The sequence below is a fragment of the Coenobita brevimanus genome, chromosome 21, assembly GCF_032717465.1.
Source record: "Coenobita brevimanus isolate Jiangsu-jjx chromosome 21, ASM3271746v2, whole genome shotgun sequence".
Taxonomy (NCBI): Eukaryota; Metazoa; Arthropoda; class Malacostraca; order Decapoda; family Coenobitidae; genus Coenobita; species Coenobita brevimanus.
The window spans coordinates 37,134,881-37,156,445 of NC_136974.1; the positions used below are offsets into that span (position 1 = coordinate 37,134,881).

The following is a 21,565-nucleotide window of genomic DNA, read 5'->3' on the forward strand; positions in this document are numbered from 1 at the left end:
CTTCATATATGAGGGTCCCAAAAATTCCCGGAAGGAACAAAAACTTTACAAAACTTACAGCAAATTCATTTTAGTTCCTTTCAAAGAACTCCCCTTGAGATGCTATACACTTGTTCCAGCACTTTTCCCAATCCTGGAAACACTTCCTGTAGTCTTCTTTTGTTGCCTTGTCCAGAGACTCACACATTTTTTCCTGGATTCTTCTAACTTGTCAAATCTTCTGCCTTTCAGTTCTAACTTAATCTTGGAGAACTTGAAAAAAATCACAGGGAGTGAGATCTGCCAAGTACAGGGGGTGTGGAGCAACAACAACATTGTTTTTGGCCACAAATTACTGAACTGACAATACGGTGTGTGATGGAGCATTGTCAAGATGCAAGAACCATTTATTGAGTGCGCCACTTCTCTGGCCACTTGCTCCTGATGCCTTCCTGTACACACCTCAGTACTGTAATGTAAAACTACTGGTTGACAGTCTGTCCACGGGGAACAAATTCTTTAAAGACAACTCCCTAAATTTGAGAAAACAAGATCGACATTGTCTTGATGTTGGACTTGTCCTAAAGTGCTTATCGGTCTTGGGGATGTTGGTTTCTTCCACCGACTGGACTGCTTCTTGGTCTGGGAGTCATACCTGTAAACCCAGATCTCATCACCTGTAATGACATTTGAAAGAAATTCTGGGTCATTTCTCTGCCTTTCTTTCAAGTCCTGACACATGTTCACACAATTGGCTTTTTGACCAGTAAGGGGATGAATTTTGCTCCAACTTGGTGCATGCCAAGATCTTGTGTCAGAATCCATTGGACTGAACCCCATGAAATGCCTGTGGCCTCCACTTGTTTATCACTAGTCCAACAACAATCTTCCAAGATTTCCTGTCAAATTTTCTTGATGTTTTCATCTGTTCGAGAGGTCAAAGGACGGCCAGGACATGGAGTCTTGGACTGACATGGTGCCTTTCTTAAAACACATGTTCCATTCACATACATCTTCTTTTTTTTTCCAGCACCTGCTCCTTGAAAACTTGCTCAAGAATTGTCACTGCCTCAATCAAAGTTTTCCTGAGCAAAAAAAAACATCATTCATCATCATCCAGACCTCCTTTCCCACCCCAGGGCAGGGTGAGTAGCAACATCCAGACAGCCCAAATTTGCCCAGTCCAATGGACCATGCTTCCATTCACTCACCATTCAAGCCCTCGGAATCCTGGCTCCATCTGATATGCCAAAAACATTCACCACGTTCTGTAGCTTCACATAAACATATCTGATAAGAGTCAATCCGGATGCTGTCACGTTAAAAAGGGGTGCCAAATCTCTGATCATGTGCTTCTTCTCACAACATTCATCCAGCCAGTTCGTTCCCTTGTCCCCTGGAATCCTGGCTTCATCTGATGCACCATAAACATTCACCAAGTTCTGTAGCTTCACGTAAACGTATCCGACAGAATCAGTCTGGAGCATTAAAAAGGGGTGCCAAATCCCTGATCATGCGCTTCTCCTCACAACATTCATCCAGCCAGCTTGATCTCATCAGTCCTCTAGCCTCCCACAGACTTCCTCACTCCACATCTTTCATGAATCACATTATTTCGTATCATATCCACTCTGTATTCCACATACATTCCTCAGCAGTCTCATCTCCACTGCTCTCACTCCTGACTTTTCATTTTCATGCCACACCACAGTCTCACATCCATATGTTAAAGTTGGCACTAACACTTGTTCACGTAAGCCTCGTGCAGCTGCAACACTTAAGCCTTTGTTTCATATCAAGGCCTTCATTGCATCAACTACTTTCCTTCCTTGTGTCACTCTACTTTCCACTTCTCTTGCACATTTTCCTCGCTTTTTTATCATTGTACCCAGGTATTTGAATTCTCTTACCAATTCCAGTCTCTCTCCATTCACTGTAACATCACACTGGAAGTCACCTTCTCTCAATAATTTAAAAAAAAAAAAAAAAATGCACTCTTTGCTCATTCAAATATTCCATAGCAGAATGAGGACCAGCATTGCTCATCATGTGCACAAAGAAAAAAAATCCGGAAATATGGACTCAATATTCTCAGTGCAGTGCCATGCAGGCAGAATGATTCACGAGACTGCATGCAAGGCGTGCCTACTGTTGCAACGGGGAACTATTCTTTTTCTGTGGTATCAGTCTCTTTTGGTAATTTTTTAGTTACTCATCATACATTCCTCAGCTGGGGTATGTGGCTGGCTCAGGAGAGATGGACACCCATCTCCTACATAGTCCTGGATCACGAATGACCAAAGTGTAGCAGCTGTTAGCCCACCAAAAAGATAGTCAGTAGATGGGTACTCTTGTCCCAGGAGATATTACTGTGGGAGTGACATGGGACCAAGACCCAGTAGCTGGCTTTGCACAGCACTCCCAGGCAGAGTATTCAGTCACATTTGCCAAGAGGTCTGGGCTAACACAACTAGTCACACATATCTCTGCTCACACATATCTCATATATAGCTCATAGTCACAGGGGCTATGCCTGCTTCATTTCCTTGCACCTCACCATGTAGAAGGACCCTGTTCCAACCCTGGTTAGGCACTAACTGCAACAGGAAGGCAGCTGCTTGCTTGCGGTTGATGGGGTCAGGCCAGATACACCAAGGTATGGCAACAACAACAATTCCTCAGTAATCCCATTTCCGCTGCTCATACTCTTTACTTTTTACTCAGTCATACCCAAGTCATACACCTTCATGTAATCCTCTAATGAGCCTCCAGACTCAGACCTCTATTTTTTTTTGTTAAAGCCTTTGCAGTGCTAGCCACCATCTACCTTACATATTTACTTTTTTCTGTTGCCGCACATACACAGGTACAGTACTCAACTCCCTCACCAATTCAGTTGTCTCTTTCACCAGCACATCACACAGAGAGTTACTATCTCAACAACCATTCAGCAATATTACTTGACAAACACAACTTGTATCTTATAAGGAAATGGAACAGTGTGTATAAATTTAATCCATTTATTGATCCTGTTAAAGATTTGCAGTTATTTGTAATGCCTTCAATCACATACCCAGCATTCTTGGCTTATTACAACTTTGTAACAGTTCTATAAGCATGACAATATTGAGTTTGTGTAGGAGCTTGTTGGGAGTGTGTGTGGGGGGGGATGTAGCTACTTAGTATGGGCAAAGTTTAGACTGAAAGGAAATAAAATCTCAGTAAATCTCTCTCTAGACATGGGAGAAAAATAAATAAATAAATAAAATAAAAAATAACCCCCCAACCACAGTAGTAGTTTGTACAAATTCTCATATTCATGGCAGGCTGTCTTCCCAGTCATTCTGGCACCACAGTAAATATTTATTCTAACCAGTTTCCCCCATGAAATTTTTTTACATGCATTACCCATGGTACACTGTATCATTTGATGTGTAGCTAACATAAGCTATTGTAATCAGTAACAAATGAAAAGATGAGACTAGCTGCATTTCTGCACTGCATGTACAAAAATGTGAATACCGAATATTACCAACTTCATAACCCAATCCTTTTCCCAATGACTTCATGATTTTCAGTAGCCTACTTATCTAGAAATGAAATTTTGTATGGTTTTTAACATTGGTGTCGAAATTATACTTCCTGAGAAAGTAAAAGAACACTAAAAATACCTGGCACTGCCTGGCAACTGAGCACGAAGCTTATGGCATGTCTCCCAAGAATGTGGCAGTGAATAATGGGGGAACGTATCCAGCTCTCCAAATGCCTGAGGGATGATACTGGTAAGAGAGGTGAATGTACAGAAAGGATGAAATCTGGTTGATATATTGTCATAAATGAACAAGATAAGTTATAACTTTATGTTAGGAAAGCTAAGAGATGAGACTGGGTGGATTAATTAGACCCACATATTGAAATGGTATTTATTGTGAAAATAAAATAGTTGGGGTCAACCTTGGACACCCCTCAGCCAGAGTCATACCAAGTTGTACTGAAACCATTCTATCCTCACAATAAAGATTTTATCACTAATCAACTATCATCATCCCATTCCTAGCTTGGATGGGTGAAGTAGGATCCAGAAATAAAGAAAGCACAGAGAACAACAGGAATAGTACAATTAGAAGCAGGATCAGAGGTAGGACACCATAATGTACAGAGAGGACTTCAAGAGCCAGGTTACACATATTTCCAACTGCTATATTCTTAAAGTCTGCTTAGTGTTGTGAAACCTTTCCCTACTGTAAGGAAGATGCTTGCTCGTTTGTCTGACATGATTCTACTATCTTTCATGAGTTTTGGATGAGGACACACTTGCCTGAAAAGAGTGACTGCCAAGAGGAAATGAGGTACAAGGGTTCTGTTATGGTTCAAACTATTAATGTAGCAACACTAACCCTGTGCTTTATTTCATTTTGTTGTTCATGTATTTTGAGCAAGTGAGTCCATGCCCTTACTGAGTCCTCTGCTGTGCACCATCCAGATTACTCTTTCAACCCAGGGACATCATCATTATTTTAGCCTTGCTCTCTCCTGATACTTTTACCCAGCTTAGGAGGCTTTTTCAACTGAAGGAGTCAGATATTGCCTACCTTAGCCTTTATACTACCAGAGGTCTGTCCTAAGTTGAATAAAACTGTGTGGTGGTAGCAAGGAAAAAAAAAAAAATATGCAATACATCATCAGACTGAAGGGTTAATGATTAATAAACTAAATATTACCAAAGGAATCATCAGATGTGTAATGGCATTACAGTAGTTATAAAGTTCACTGGTTGACAATATTGACCATACACTATCATTATTATTTCAGTTCAGTTTCTAGGCCTATAATACAAATCTGAGCCCTTAAATGACTAATGATGTGTTTTGTTTTGATGCTGTAAACAATACCAGTACTCCACTCCAAATCCCTCCTCTCATTCTTGGGGCAGTAGTTGTGTGGTTACAAAACTTTACTGCACCTTTTCTTCAATGATTTATTTTGTATGCTGTCCTTTGCTAGTCTCATATATCTTTGATGTCTTTCCAGCACTGACAAAGACTTGGGGGGGGGGGGGGAAAGAAAAAAAAAAAAAAAAAAACGACCATGAAGTATTTGGAAGCCTGTTTTAGTCACAGAGCCTAGGGATGTCTTATGCACTTATTCTTGCCATCTCCTGACAATTTTGATGAGCTTAGGATAGACTTTTCAAACTGGAGTTAGCTAATAGCACTGATAAACCCCTCATATGATAGGCATCTCCTGAGTTGAATAAAATTGTCTGGCAGCAGCAAGAATAAACTGAAAAAAGGATGTCACCCAAATTCAACAAGTTATCCGATAAGGATACAGGATGGTATTCTTATGTGGTGTAGCTAATGTACTTACTAACACCTTACGTAATTATCTTGAGTATTATGATTCCATATTTCCCATGACAGTAATCTTTGCTGTTTCAACGTATTTTGGTTAATTAACCTACCTTTGAAATTAATTTGCATACCAGTAAGTATATTACAAGAGAATATTACTTCTGTTTTTGTCAGGACAATTATATTTATTTTAGCACAAGCCAGATTATTTGACTTAGGCAAGTGATAATACAATACTACCATCATTAACTCTTCCATGGCCACAGCTTGCCAAGTGTTTTATTCCAGATCAAGCCCGGCAATTTAATTTAGCTAAGTAACCTTAGCCTTGGGCCTCTACAGTATGGTTCAAATACTGCAGTGTTGGCTTGGATAATGGATGGATAAGTCATAGGAGCTTCATGAATGTGCAACAAACAAAAATAAACTAGTAAGTACAATAAGTGGTGCCACAAAAATTCCAAAGGCAACTAGAATCCCTTAACACTTCAATGCTAGTGCCGTAGTTTTATTTTATTCTTGCTAGTCTTGTACAATTATATTTAGCTTAGGAGAGGCTGTTTACAGTGGAGTTTGGTACATTCAGCTTAGGAAAGGCTATTTAAAGTGGAGTTTGGTACAGACACCATTTATCCCTTCACTCTTTGCAGTTTCCCCAAAGCTGTATAAAACCATCAGGAGATTGCAGGAAAAAAATGACCAACACATCACTATGAAGGAGTTGCCTGGGATGTTGCTGATCTCATTAAGCTTATTATGATCAGGACAGTTATAATATTCTCGTTAACACCAGATAATTTTATTCAGCTGAGAATGAGTCATAGGAACCTGAGTGTTAATACTGGTATTATCCCTCTAATGGTCAGGACAGCAATGGAATACCAGCCACTAATGCCAGATTATTGTATTCAGCTGTTAAAAAAAAGGAGGGGGGGGGGCCTCAGTATTATGCTATTATTATTATTATGTATATATTTACATACAGGGTAGATTGATGAGGAACTGAAGGCACACTGCCCTTGGATCCTTCACTTATAGACATTTTTCCCACATTACTACACCAGGCTGGCCTTGGATCCCTACACCACAGAGGGTAATAAGGGACTGGATGCTATTGTCCTTATTACAGTATCCTACAAGTTCACAGGACTGCTGTTAACCTGTTCACAGAAACAACACCTTTATACAGTACAATTTATTCCTGCTACCTCCAGATTCTCTTCAGCTTTGGGGAGATCTCATAATGAATCAGTTACTGAAGCTTATATTCATCCCCTCCAGCTGAAGAAGTCCCTTTTAGACATAGTAATATAGTCTGGAGGTAACAAAGATGAACATAGTAAAGGGGTTAAGAGATTTTTAAAGGTGACAAGGAATACAGACTTCATTTCTTAGAATGAGAAAATGCTTTCTCTAAGGTGAAACTGCGAGTTGATTCCAAGCCTGTTTTACGGATTTAGTTTTGTTCTAATTTACACAGCTGAGGATCTCATACAACTGAATAGGAATCTGATTTTGTTCACTCAATAAAGCACATATTGCATGAGCACTTCTCTAATAACTGATAAATACATCTGACTGCCCTAAAACACCTCAAAAAGAAGTGCTACGAGAACATAACTGTAAATATTATATCAATCCCTTCTTCCATCATAATGCCTTGAAAAGAAAGAAATCATATGTACAAGTCACAATTCCCTAATTAACTCATAAATGGCAAACCTACTTACTATGCTAAAACGTTGTCCTCAATAATGATTAAAAAAAGGCGAGCCATAGTTAAACTAACACACAAATATGGGCAAATATGTAATCCAGTGGTCAAGGAGGAAGGTAACAGTCGAGTAGGAGGGTGGCCAAATGTTGCAATATCCACCCACCTCCGTTCAGACGCTCTACCGGATGGAGATCAGGCCAGACTGGAGAAGCTTCTGAATCTTGGAAGCAATTTCGGGGTTCTTCAAGTGACTGAAAAGGCAGGAACAGCAATGTTAGGAGCTTCTAAATTTGGGGATTGGAACTTGAACAATTGGGGGGAGGGGGGATCCCATAGGAGATGATGTATGCTGATGACTTGGTGTTAGCTGCAGAGGAAAGACTTAGGATATGAAGAGATGGAATGGGGCACAAGAAACTGACAGTCAATGTTAATAAAACACAAGTGATGAAGGGTTGGTGGTGGTACCGTCAAAGCAGAGAGAAAGTGGCCATGTACAGTATTTTTTATATAAGGGTGCATAAGAGATGTGTTATTAGAGATAGACTGCAAAAAATGCAGATTTTGTGTGTGCAGTGTGTCAAGGAGAGCCTGTTGAGATTTTTAGGTGTGAGCATGTGAAGGAATTTTTTTATCTGGAGGATATATTATGTGCTGGAAGTGGAGCTGGAGCTAGTTCTGGGGCTACAGTAAAGAGTGGATGAGGAAGTTCAAGGGGCTAACTCTCGTAACATTGAGAAGGCTCTCCCTCCATGCTATGGGATTTTGTGCTGCAAGTGTTTGGAGTGTAAGACTGTATGGAAGAGAGACGTGAGCAATAATGGTGGAGGATATTCATGGAATCAAATGTACAAGAATGACAGTGATTAGTTGGATGTTTTGTGTGTCCTTGAATTCGAGATCTGAGGGCACTAGGATTGCGACTGAAGAGTTGAGAGGAAGGATGGGACTGGAATGCATTGGTGTTGTGATGAGGAGGGGTAGACTAAGATGATCTGGGCATGTTGAGAGAATAGAGGGCAGCAACTGGGTGCGGAAGGTGAGAAGTGTGAACGTCAATGGTAGGGTTGAATGAGGCAGGCCGAAAAAGAACCTGGAACAAGGTCATGGGGTGTGATTTCAGGAATAAAGGACTGAATAGGGAAGCTGCCAGAGATCAAGCAGCAGGGAGAGCTGCTACCAGTATTAGGTCACCATGACCAATGCATGCCAGCTTGTTGGAGCCTTTACATATGACACACAGCTTACAATGCCTAGCCCATTTCCACTATTCTCACTCTTGATTTTTCATTTTATATTATGATAATTGGATAATGTCCACCCAATGAAGCTGGCACTAAAATCTCCACATTTAGCTCTAAGTCAGTTTGTGCATCCAATTATAACTGTCTAGACTTTCCTCCCACTAGTTCCTCTCATGCCTTTTCTGTCCAATTCTCTGATGCAAGAGTTAACCACTACTCCCAGTCCTTCCAGTATGCAATGGGCCAACTCTGGAACTGTCTCCCTCTGTCTGTTTTTCCTACTGCCTACGATCTCCAATCTTTCAAATGCAGTACGTCCGGGCTTCTCAAAATGAATGGATCTTGGATTTGGCTCTCTGTTCTCTTGTTTTTGTTTTTTCTTGGAGGGAGCAATCGACAGGCCCCTGGTCTTTGGTTCCTTCTTCCTCACACAAAAAAAAAAATAATAATAATAATAATTTGGTTTTACGCCAGGTATCCCCAAAGGACTAAGGCGTTGCCCCTGGGTAGAGGACTTTAGGACTGGAGCGTGTAGCATTTTAAGACCGGATGCCCTTCCTGATGTCTACCAATGACCCTTGGGTGGATTCGATCCTCCGACCCTTCGGTCAGAGCGGTGCGCTCTAACCCACTGAGCCAAAAAATAAATCCATCCATCCATCCATCATAAATAAAAAAATAAACCCCAATCACCCATTGGATGTAAATCTTTACAGGTCCTATCCATGAAGTGCACCTTAACTGGTCAGCAGGCATCATTTTGTTGTATGATTACCACCCAACATAATTTCAGCCTTATGGCTGCACTAAACTGAGTGAAAGAATGGCGAGTGCCCCCCTCACCACCTTTCTAAAGGGCAAATGTGGCAAATAATAAACTTAGCTGAAGACTAAGATGAAAACACACTTTTACTATCAGTATAATATACTCACTCTTGGAGGGCACGGGGGTCAGTCTGCATCTGCTCAAGAATCATACGCATGGCTGGGTCCTTCAGGATCTGTTGCACCTCAGGATCTGCCATTGCTCTTTTACGCACCTGGCAGAAAATAAACAGTCAACATCACTACCCAGTATAAAGTTACATATGTAGTGCACATGGGTTTTTAATCATTATACTATAATCTATCTATCTATCTACTGTACTGCCAGATGCCTTAATCCCGTAAGGGGTGGCCACAAAAAAAATCACTTCCATGTCGCCCTATCCAATGCCATTTCATTGCCCTGCTCCCAGCTCACCCCCCCCCCCTCTCATATAACTCTCCACTCCATCCCTCCATACTCAGCCTCTCTCCCCCTCCACCTCACTCACATACACTCTCCTTGTCAGTCTCATGCTCTCCATCCTCTCCACATAGCCAAACCACCTCAGTGTTTTTATCCTAATGCATTCTATCACATCCACATCCACACCATAACGCTCCTTTACTTCCTCATTTGTCAGTCGTCTCTGCACATGCTCCTCTCAAATAACTCATCTTAAATATCAGGACCAACTTGCCTAGCCCTGGACTCCTATGCGCAATATAGGATTGGGTGATAGATAGAAAGCATAAACTAGCAATACATCAGGGAAGGGTTTATAAAGTGGCTGGTGTGTATGATCACACAACACTAACCTCTTCTGGATCACTGGATGCAGCCAACATACACTCACGGTAGCCATCAAGTGCGTCCTGGCAGTTTGGATCAATGTCGATGGCTTTTTGGTATGCATCCTGAGCCTTGGAGTACTGCTTCAGCCCCTGGTGGATCTTGCCTTTCCGCACATAGCCTTTTACTGTACAAACATACAGATTAAATAACTGATACACATCACATTTTCATCTGTTTCATCAATTTCCAGTTATACTTGTATAAGAACATTTGTATCAAACAAAGCACTGCTCTTGAGCTGTTAACTTCTCAGTGACAACCTGTAATAATAATAAAAGTACTGATAAAAAACAGTGTTTGCTGTTATTACACCATTTAAGATGTTAAGAAGTACAAATAAAAACATATAAATTCAAACATGGGATTTCCTTCAAAGACTGTCAATCCTACTTCACCGAACTCACCAAAGTTTGGTTCAAGCCTGATGCATTCATCGCAATCCTTCAGTCCCAAATTAAACTCTGCCAGCTTGGTGTAGCAGGCAGCACGGTTGCTATAAATCTTGGCATCATCTGGATTACGTCGGATTGCCTCTGTGTAGTGGCGGATAGCAGTTGGGTAATCACCCTTGCGGAAGCATTCATTGCCCTTTTCTTTTTCCTCCTCAGCTTTAGCAGGATCGATGTATGCTAATCTTTCTTGTTCTTTTAGCAACTTCTCAACCTGCAGGATAAAAGTGCATATCACGATCATCATCATCATCCAGACTTGCTTTCCCACCTTACAGCAGGGTGAGGAGTAGCAATGTCCATGATAATTTTGAATATATTTAACATATTCTTTTGAATACTGCATTTAATTCCAGTCTGTGATCTATTCTACAAAGAGGCGGCCAAAGCAGCAGTGATGGGAATGCTTTCATTCATTCAAACTGGTGTAAAAATGAATGACAGGCCTCAAAAGGTAAACAATAATTCACTGGAGAGAGAGAGAGAGAGAGAGAGAATCACTAATCAACAGGTTCAGTTAAATGGGCCACACACACTCACTGTAAATCAGCAAGCAAAAGACGCTATATAAATGTTTGTTTTAGCAATGGCCCGAGACTCTAGCACTTATTTCTCCACCATTTTAGGTGTGAACTAATCTGTAATGATGAATATTTTCCAACAATATGGTTGTATCCCACACTGTACTGACTGTCCTAAATGATAAATGCTTGAACTGAAACACACGGAATATTTAGACCATAATATTATATCACTGTGGTTAGACTGCAGCCTGACACAAATACCTGGTCAGCAGACTTCTGTCAGGCAATGTGGCAGACTGGTACGCGCTTGCGAGCTGGGAAGCAAGCATGCACACGCGCACACACAGACACACATATACTGGTGGTGTTCCATCAATAGTATAACAAGGTTAATATTTACTTTCAGTGGTACAAGAGCTGTGGGCAGAAATTCAGCTTCTTTTAATTTTTTCTATTAATCATCAGTAAAATGTATATACTGGTAATTAAATAATACACACAACATAATTATCACTGTCTTTCTTGAAGTTTAAGGACTTTAAATCTAAATTTGAATGTTGCTTGCCAATCTGATTTTGTTTACCTGTTGTGAAAAAATGTTGGTACTCTAAAAAATATCATATTAATATACAAAGATGCATCTAAATATCACAATTCCTTTAGCTTTTCTAATTGGATTTTTATTTTAAAGAAGCTACAGTATAAACTTTTATTTTAAAGAAGCTATGAAATGATACCTGTACTATACCTATATATAGTAGGATGATATTAACCCCTAAGCGCCGGTCCACATCACATTACGTGTTGGTAGAGGTCTATGGTCTATGTCATATGACGTTTTAATTTTTCGCGGGGATGTTTGAACTTCATAGCGCACCATATGGACTCAGTATATTGTCCCGGCATGGCTGGTGTGCAGAGTCACGCTGGCTGGCTGGGGGGAGGGCAGCCCAGCAGGGAGGAGGGCTGTGGTGGAGGGTGGTGGGAGGCCAACGTAGGGAGTGTGGCCTTGGAACCAGCTGATACTGGTTCGGGGTAGGGGTAGGGGTCGGGAGCGGTAGGGTAGTGGGGAGGGCTACTAGGGGGCCATGTGGGGTGTGGGGGAGAGTGTATGGGTGCTTGAAAACACTTGTACTGACGATAGCCAGCCTTTAGGGAGTATCACATTGTCAAGAAGTACTAAAAAGTGAAATAATGTGTAAATAGTGTGTAAATAACTGTGAATACCTAAACAGACCTAAGTTTGTTAGAAAATAAATATCATGGAAAACATAAAATCAGCCGATCTTTATTAGTTACTGTCTTGTGTTTTTTTGGTATTTTAGTTGTGATATTGTCTTCATACGGCATTGTGAATTAGTGAGAGAAACAAAGACCCACTCAACACTTATTCTGATGCGAGATATCATCCCTCCTCCCTCCACCAACCACTGCCATCACACCACCGCAACCTTGAACACGCTCAGCTCAGCCGCCACACACCTGCTCCCTCACACCATACTACCACCTCCAAATCGCCAACAGAGAGTAGGTACGTGCTTTTTAGGTGTTTTTTGTCATTTGTGATTAATTTGTAATGAAAAAAATTTATTTGGGGGAAAACTGATTATCCTAAAAATAACCCGGTTCTGGGACATGCATAGGTCTACCCATGCCTGGCGCCTAGGGGTTAAGACACACTGATACTCATAAATAAGCAATATCTTTCCCACTGGGCAAATAATAGGAAACATGAAGCACATACCAGAACTTTTGTGCTTCCCTAAAAGTACGCAACACTCAATCATTGGACCAACAGTAAACACACAACTTTTTAAACTTCTAAATCTAAGCCGATCTTGGTAATTAACGATACATAAAACGCATTATGTGTAGTATGTAAAGTTCTGGCCATTACCCAAATAGTACAACACAGCATTTATACTTGAAAGCACTGTGCGTAAAATCTTGGCTGGCCAGCCATTATCTGCAACCTTTACACTTAAAAGTACGCAACATTCTGATCATTAGCCAACTCAGGCCAGACCTGACTAGAATTAATGCACAGTGGTAAAAGTACATGTGCTTTAGTCCCTGAGATTGGATTTAACAACTAGTGGTCAATGACTGTTACATATATACTGCATATACAGGTATACCCCGGTTTAACGACGCAACTGGTTATGTTAAAACCCATCGTTAGGCGAGGTATCGTATATCAGGGTAGTTTTAACACATAAAGTAATGAGATGCATTTTTCAGCCTTGGGGTCCCTCCCCCCCAACCAAGTCCAACACCCACCCAAATGAGTCCAAAAACAGTTTAAAGCCAATCTAAATGGCCTAATGGCTGTAAAAGAAGCTAACCTAAGCCTAACACCTGTAAATAACTCACTAAAACCAACAAATAAAATCTGAAAATCATCAAATATGTCTGGAAAAAATCAAACTTAGTAAACAGTACCCCAAAATGACAATGTTCACCCCACCTATGGCTAGAACACATTAATCTAAGTCTAAAAACTGTTCATAAATCAACCTAAACAGAATTTTGGTCTAAAATGTCACCAAAATCGGTAAAAAAAAAAATCAGAACCCATCGTTAAACCAGGGTTTGGCCATCATTATGCTGGGTATGGTGGAATTTCTACCCCCATCGTTCAGCAGGGGTATTGCATCAAGGGGTATCGTATATCGGAGTAGTACTGTATCACGATTAAAAGCGCATTCCATGCAATAAAGCATGAATGACTAAGTTCAGTGCATACCAATCACAAACACAGGTAATATTGTGTACTGTGCTGGCTCACATTACACATACAAAAATGTCATGCTTTTCTAGATTTTAAGACAGTCTTTAGTCCAGCATATCTTACTTTGATAAGCTTAGTATCGAAAGTTCTGGGGTTGAAGTGGGCAACGTTTTATGGTCACCATGTCTCCTGTCACGCTAAATATTAGATCTGAAGTTACAATTGAATCTGCACATAATTTGCGCACTCAAGCACTTGTACTGTAGCTTACATACTGAGTTGCCCAATGTCATTCATCTCTTCATCTCAGTTACTGTCCCCTTATTACCCCTGTCAACAGTCTTCTTTCTTATTTTATGCAGTAAATCACCTCTTTTAGACTGCAGTGAGAAGAGTGTCCATCCATCCATCATTCAATTCTACGTTGCCCCATAAGAAGCGTAGAAGCCTGGGGCTAGGCAATTTGGTCCTGACATTCAAGATGAGAGTGACCAGCCTCACTCATCCCTGAGTGGCATTACATGAGCAATAACCCCAACCACCCCTTGAATATAAACCTTCCCCAGCTCAATCCGACTGGAGTGCTGTAATTACCCACTAAACCACCAGGTGCCAAAATTTGGTTATATGGTTACCACCCAGCATAGTAAATGGTTTCCTAGTGTACAGGAAACCATTAGGCTTGTCACTCAGTGTAGAGTCACCTACAGGCAGAAGGAAGAGGAAAATATTACAACATAATAAAGAATATAGGCTTATAACCAATGGGTTTGGGTGTGTGTACACTAATTACAAACATAAATCCACACAGCCACCACACACCATTAGTACACAGTATACCTCAACTTGCTGCTTTCAGCCTTCAGTTCTTTCTTTCTTTTCCTTTCCCCCTTTCCTGTTCACCCATTTATTATGCTTAGCCTTTAATAGTTTTCAGTAAGACTTTCTTAAGCTGCAAACACTGTCAAGGTAAGAACACTTCTTCACACAGAATCAAGCAAAACAGTGAATGAAGTCTTCAATAAAAGGAATTTTAATGTTACTTCTGTCCATATCAGATATCCTGATATCAACAGTAAATACAATAAAACCTCGATATAATGGACTATAATAGGCTGGAATTTGCTTTTATCGGAATTGAGGAGCTATCAGACTAAATTCTTATATATCAGAAAAAGTCCGATCAAGCCAAAAGTAGTCCGGACTGCCTGACCACTTCAGCTGTATTCACCACAATAAGGTAAATAAGACATGTTTATCAGTGTACAGTACAGTATTATTATATATATTATACCATTTGATTATTGTAGTGAATGTATAATACAGTACATTACTGCAATACAGTAGTAGTGAAAAGTTTAAAAACCGTTGGTGCAATCTGGACAAATGTCTGATATATCGGAAAAGCCCACGTTAGCAGGGGGAAGTCCGGATGTCACTTTTATTGGAATTTCACTTTTTTCAGAAAGGCTTGGGTCCCAATTAGTCCATTATAGTGAGGTGTTATTGTATCGGTATCGGTTTGGTATCGGAAAAAATTGAAACATTGGTGATACATCGGTTCAGAAACCGTATCGATAACAGCACTAACACACACACTCAATCATCATTCAAAATCTCAATAATACTAACTCCAAACTAAAGGCATACCATTCTCACTTACACAATTAACATTACCCATCAGCCGAGAGCCAATCTCACAACTTCACAGGATAAAAACAAGGGTGCCAAGCCCTTGTCAGGCAACTGTACATACAATATACCTGTACTTCCAACCAGCCCAATCTCATCAGTTACGGTACCTAATTTAAAAACCTGTCTTGCTCTCTCACATTCATTTACCAAAAAGTCCACCTCCTCTCATCTTCTGACTTGCTCAGATTATAGATACACAATTTTTGCTGGCTTTTTACACCCCTTCTCTCGAATCGACCATTCCATCTAATCACAATCTCTACCTATTATCTTACCTTGCTCAGGAGCTCTTTGGTTTCTGGAGTGCGGTGTTCGGAGAGAGATTTTTCATAGAAAGTCTTTGCCTTTGTATAATCCTGCAATACAAAACATTTGGATAATTTGTTGCAGAAGTTAGTGACAGGTTTTAAAAATTAGCTATGGACAGCAAATGAATTTTTAAAATCGCCCATTAATTCCATAATACAGGAAAATTATATTAAACATTACCACTATACATGGCTAATCTGAGGTGGAATAAAAATATTAAATGCAACATAATAGTATTAGGAAAGAATTTAGGACCTTACCAAAGGGCTGTGAACTTCATGTATTTATAACCTAATCCACTGTGATAAGAATAAGAAACACTACACTGCACCATAGTTCCTGCAAAATGTACAGCCACAACATTAACATGCTTTAAGTACTATGGAGGTAATACCATACAGAATGAAAATGTTTCAGGCACTAGTGAATACTTTGGATGAACTGGCAGTTTTGAGACAAAAGACATGATTATTATTATTCAAAGTGAAACTATTTTAATAATAATACTGCATCACTTAATGAAAGCACAAATCTTCCAAGTACCCATTCTCACCTTCAAAGCTTTGTGCGCATTACCAATCCTAGTGAAAGCCTTGGCTATAAGTTTAAAGTCTGCCCTGTTTTCACGCCCAACCTCCACAGCCTTCTCACACGTGCTAATACATTCCTGGTAGTTCTGCATCTCAAAGAAAACCGCTGATTTGGGGCAAGAAAAAAGTGCAGTTAACCTTTAGTTTATGATTAACATTAACATAACATAAAATAGAGTATACTGTGGTACTAATCATACTAATTGACTGCAAGCATTCTCTCTCTCTCTCTCTCTCTCTCTTTCTTTCTTGAGTAATAAGAGAAACTACTCTTACTTAGCAGGCTAATATATACTATACGATACTTCCCATAAGCTAAATAAAATCATCTAGAGTTGGCATGGGAAAAAATAAAATCATCTAATTTCTGAAGAGCTTAGCAAAGATAATTTCTAAATACATCACTATGAGAAGATTTTTCACCATCACTGCCATCATTATCTAATCCTGTGTTGCCCCATGAGGAGCATAGCAGCCTGGGGCCAGGCAAGTTGGTCCTGACATTTAAGATGAAAGTGACCAGCCTCACTTAACCCTGAGTGGCATTACGTGAGCAATAAACCCCAACCATCCCTTGGATATAAACCGGCACAAGCTCAATCCAACTGGAGCCCTTTAATTACCCACCAGGCACCATAATTTGGTTAGTTACCACCCAGCATAGTAAATGGTTTCCTGGCATACTGGAAACCATTTGGCTTGTCACTCAGTGTTGCGTCACCCATAGGCAGAAGGAAGAGGAAAGTGTGAAGGAAAGAAAGACAGGACGGGAGTGTGAAGTCACCCATAGGCAAAATGAAGAGGAAAGAATGAAGGAAAGACAGAAGAGGAAGGAAGGAAGAAGAGAAAGGGAAGACACCTGAGAGCAGCACTACTTCGACTGAGTGGATGGTGAAAGCTCTCACCTACCACATATATATTATATATGTACTGGTATGTATATATATATATATATATATATATATATATATATATATATATATATATATATATATATATATATATATATATATATATAGCAGTAGCAAGAATGAATTGCTGTATATTAAACCATAACACTGCAGGGGGTTAAAAATCTTGGTAGATCAGACAAACTATCATCAGTCCAAGAACTCTTTAAGCATCATATAGTGTACCAGTTAACTCCTTCACAAAAATGATGCACTTTCCATATTCAGGGTAACACTGCACATTGTTACTCACTGGGAAGAAGATTTAACAGCCTCTACAATTACAGAGAGTAATGACAGCCATACCTAGCCCCTTTAATTGGAAATGAAATCCCTAATTTGAATAAATTCTCAGGGAAAAAATAAAAAGTATAGTAGTTAAAGCCCAACAATGCAAGACTTCTACAGTAAATATATTCTAACATCTCACCTGCTTTATTGCTGAGGAATGTCATATCTGTTGGATCTAATTCTATGGCTTTATTGTAGTGTTCGAGGGCTGTTGTGAAATCCTTCTTCTTATATGCTGCATTCCCTGATTCCTTCTCTTTCAGTGCCTGGAGAAAGGTATTGATATTATTTTCCACTTCTTGGTTTTGCCTTACCTTACAATAACACTGAAGACTTAAAAATAACCTTTCAACACCAAAATTCACCATTTAATCCATATGCAACCATCACCACTTAATCCATATGCAACCATCATTCAATCCATAGGCTACCATCACCATCAGATCCATATGCAACCATCATCATTCAATCCATAGGCTACCATCACCATCAGATCCATATGCAACCATCATCATTCAATCCACACCTAATCAGCACCATTCGATCCAGACAAAAATCAATCATACTTACAAATCACACTCTACCCAACTGCTACCTTATGGAATGCAATCCTGAATCCTGCGACCTTACCTAAACTTATTTATCCCCTAAAGACCACATTTATCCGAGATTAAGTTCCATCAAAACTGCAATTTGGAGTCAAATTTTCAACTTTTCCCAAGGTAAAATTTTTTCTTACAGATCTTAAGAGCTTGAACTTACACACCTGAAAATGCCAATCTCAGTCCCCTAGACTTAATGGTTACCACAAAACCGCCCATCAAATATTATGTGTCCCCCCTTGCAGTCAGAGAAAACCTGAAAGAAATCAGTGGAAACCTAATTTTTGCTAGAGAACCTTACCAAAATCAATGAAATCAATGCAAAATATGTTTATACTGAAACCAGGTGTGAGTCAGCATATAAAAAAAAAAATAATAAAATAATAAAAATCCTCCCATCATCCAACCCTATATTGCCCCATGAAAGCATAAAAGCCCGGGGCCAGGCAAGTTGGTCCTGACATTTACAATGAGAGTGACCAGCCTCACTCATCCCTGAGTGGCATTATGTGAGCAATAAACCCCAACCACCCCTTGAGTTTAAACCTGCACCGGCTCAATCCGATTGAAGCACCTTAATTACTCAATAAACCACCAGGTGCCATAATTTGGTTATATGGTTACCACCCAGTGTAGTAAATGGTTTCCTGGTGTATAGGAAACCAATTGCCTTATCACTCAGTGTAGAGTCACCCATAGGCAGAAAGAAGAGGAAAGAATGAAGGAAAGAGAGAAGAGGGAGTGTAAAGTCACCCTTAGGCAGAAGGAAGAGGAAAGAAAGACAGAAGAGGAAGGAAGGAAGAGAGGAAAGGGCAGACACCTAGAGCAGCACTACATCGAGTGAGTGGATGGTGGGCGCCCCCACCTAACACACACACACACACACACACACACACACACACACACACACACACACACACACACACAAATTTAAAAAAAATTTGAGGGCAAGCACCCGTCATCTTAGACATGCCACCCATCTAAAAATAGACTCAGTATGATTAAACTGTACAAACAAACATTGCTTTCAGCTAATAACCTTACATAAATTACTATAAATTTATAACAAACCTTTCTAGGCATCAATCAGTCATTTGTTATGGATTAAAAGTGGATCATAACTGGGAAATTATCGCATCATTTTCAGGACATAGGCTAGGAAGGGAGAGAGGTGGAAGTGAGGTGGGGGGTCTCAGGCAGGGGTGAAACATACCCCCAATGTAGGGGAGAGGTGGTGTGAGGGTAATTTTGGCGAGAGTAGACAGACACAGGCCGATCATGACAGGGAAATTACCGTGTCATATTCGGGACAAAGGATAGGGAGGGAGGGAGGTGGAGGTGGGGTGGGGAGTCTCAGGCAGGGGTTAGACATATCCCCCCAATGCGGGGAGAGATGGTGCAGGGGGTATGGTGCAAGGAAACATACACAAAGCAATCACTGCAGGGGAATTGCCACTGGATTCAATATGAAGGGGGAGGGGGCTTGTGGGGGGGTCATGAGAACCCCCCTATACAATGTAGGTGTAGTACTGGTGAGTAGTGTGGGTGGGAGCAGAGAGAGCGGGCTGTATCCAATCAACCAGAGGGAGATGGAGATGTGGCTGGGGGGGAATTCCCCTCACAGACCTGGTGAGGGGGCGGGATCTTCCTTCCCACCACCTCATCCCCTAGTTCTGATTGAGTAGGAACCATTTATGCCATGAAAGGGGTTGGCTTAGTGCTCCACAGTTTTTGACAGACCTCCTACCATCATCAGTCATAGGTCTCTGCATGGCAAACTTGCAAACTGATGATCGTCAGTCATAGGACTTTCGGGATATACAGAAAAACCTCTAATCACCTATTAGTGTTCAAACCTTTGTGTGTGACATGGTGTTAACTCTGACTTGAGACACACAAAAGATGAAACAGATACTTTAGGCTAAACCATTCGAAAATAATTCTAACCTTCAGCTGTTCAGGTGATTTATCAACGTCCATTTTCTCCTCCTTCTTGGAGGGTGGTGGTGTGGGGGCCTTTTTAGGGGGTGGAGGTGGAAGGTCATCATCATCATCACCTGCACTCATGTCCATCCCCAGCAACACACTCAGTGCCGTCAATACATTTTTGTCTCCAATCTTAGTTCTGGAAAACAAATATACAATTAAGTTCACTGCCATCCTAACCTCTTCTTCCTAAATAAGGATAAGGTGAGACAAAGTGAAACAGTACACATATTAAAACATCCCCACAGGTCGATGCACATTTACTGACCATGTAATGTCATCAGGGGTTTGAGGGGCCCTTAACTTCTTCAGTCATATGACATGTTATTTAATCAGGTCACCATTAGACATATTCATAACATACAAAGGATCTCTAAAACTGAAGCAGTTAATGAAGACTACATTTCACTCCTAGTTTAAAAAGTCTCTCCAAAGATGAATAAAGGATTTTGGAAGTAAGACTGAACTGCGAAAATAAATCTTTAGATTGAAGAGGTTAGCTGGTCAGGACTATGGTATCCTGATGTTGAGCTCCTATGTATCAAAGGAGATAGTATGCACCTGGCCATTACCCTTGCTGAAGAGAAGTCAATGATCAATGAACGAAGCAGACTCAAATTCAATTTAACAGGGCATGATGATGGTGACTGATAATGATCCCCCTCCCTGAGGGTCAGAGGAATGTTTAGTAGAGTATGCTGGACTACTTTCCAAGTATTTGAAAATATTATTCCAACCTCTTTTTCCCACCCAAAGATGAGGTGAGCTAAGGTCCAGAAAGCTATTACAAATACCAGTCTTCTTAAAAAAAAAAAAAAAAAAAAAAAAAAAAAAAAAAATAAGGGCTAGTGAAATGGGAGCCCCAGGTCTCCTTATCACTACTTTCCATTTAACATCAGAGTACCATCCTACTTGGCTTGTGCTACAACCTCCTCTCTATGAGGTTCATCAAGGAAAAGATGAGTCACACAAACAAAAATCAAACACCATACCCAGTAAACTGAGCCACAAAATTATTCAAGCCTTCAAAATCATCACTCCACCTGACACAAAAACAATTTATGGTACACAACAGGAAATGGCAAAATGTTCATCATCATCCAGACCTCTTTTTCAACTGAAGGATAGAATGTGGAAGGGTCTAGACAGCAAGAAGAAAACTGGTATATAGAGAACCAGCAAATATCTGCGTAATTAAATGGGTCACCCATTCACTTACTATTCAAGCCCCTAGTCTGTAAGAGTTTTATTCTAAGTACCTTCAAAGATTTCTTACCACCTCTTCCTATGGAATTTATTCTACACATTACACATCCTCCTCCTCTTATATACATGTATAACCTGGTTTAACGATGCAATTGGTTAAGCAAAAAACCCATCGTTAGGTGGGGTATCATATCTCAGGGAAGATTTAACATGTAAAGTATAGGGATGCATTTTTGAGCCTTGGGCTCCCCCCCACAGCCAAGTCCTAAACCCACCCA

General features: G+C 40.3%; 1 protein-coding gene across 1 annotated transcript in view; it reads right to left on the minus strand.

The window, feature by feature from the left end:
- Positions 1 to 3,002: 3,002 nt before the first annotated feature.
- Positions 3,003 to 21,565, minus strand: part of Stip1 (Stress-induced phosphoprotein 1) — a 32,395-nt gene continuing 13,832 nt past the window's right edge. The window contains exons 6-13 of the mRNA XM_080266729.1: positions 20,043 to 20,220; positions 17,633 to 17,759; positions 16,216 to 16,358; positions 15,629 to 15,709; positions 10,359 to 10,617; positions 9,918 to 10,078; positions 9,228 to 9,334; positions 3,003 to 7,301 (exon numbers count right to left, since the gene is read on the minus strand). Of these exons, the coding sequence (XP_080122855.1) occupies positions 7,229 to 7,301; positions 9,228 to 9,334; positions 9,918 to 10,078; positions 10,359 to 10,617; positions 15,629 to 15,709; positions 16,216 to 16,358; positions 17,633 to 17,759; positions 20,043 to 20,220 (1,129 nt within the window). The 3' untranslated portion in view covers positions 3,003 to 7,228. The remainder of the gene's footprint in view (positions 7,302 to 9,227; positions 9,335 to 9,917; positions 10,079 to 10,358; positions 10,618 to 15,628; positions 15,710 to 16,215; positions 16,359 to 17,632; positions 17,760 to 20,042; positions 20,221 to 21,565) is intronic.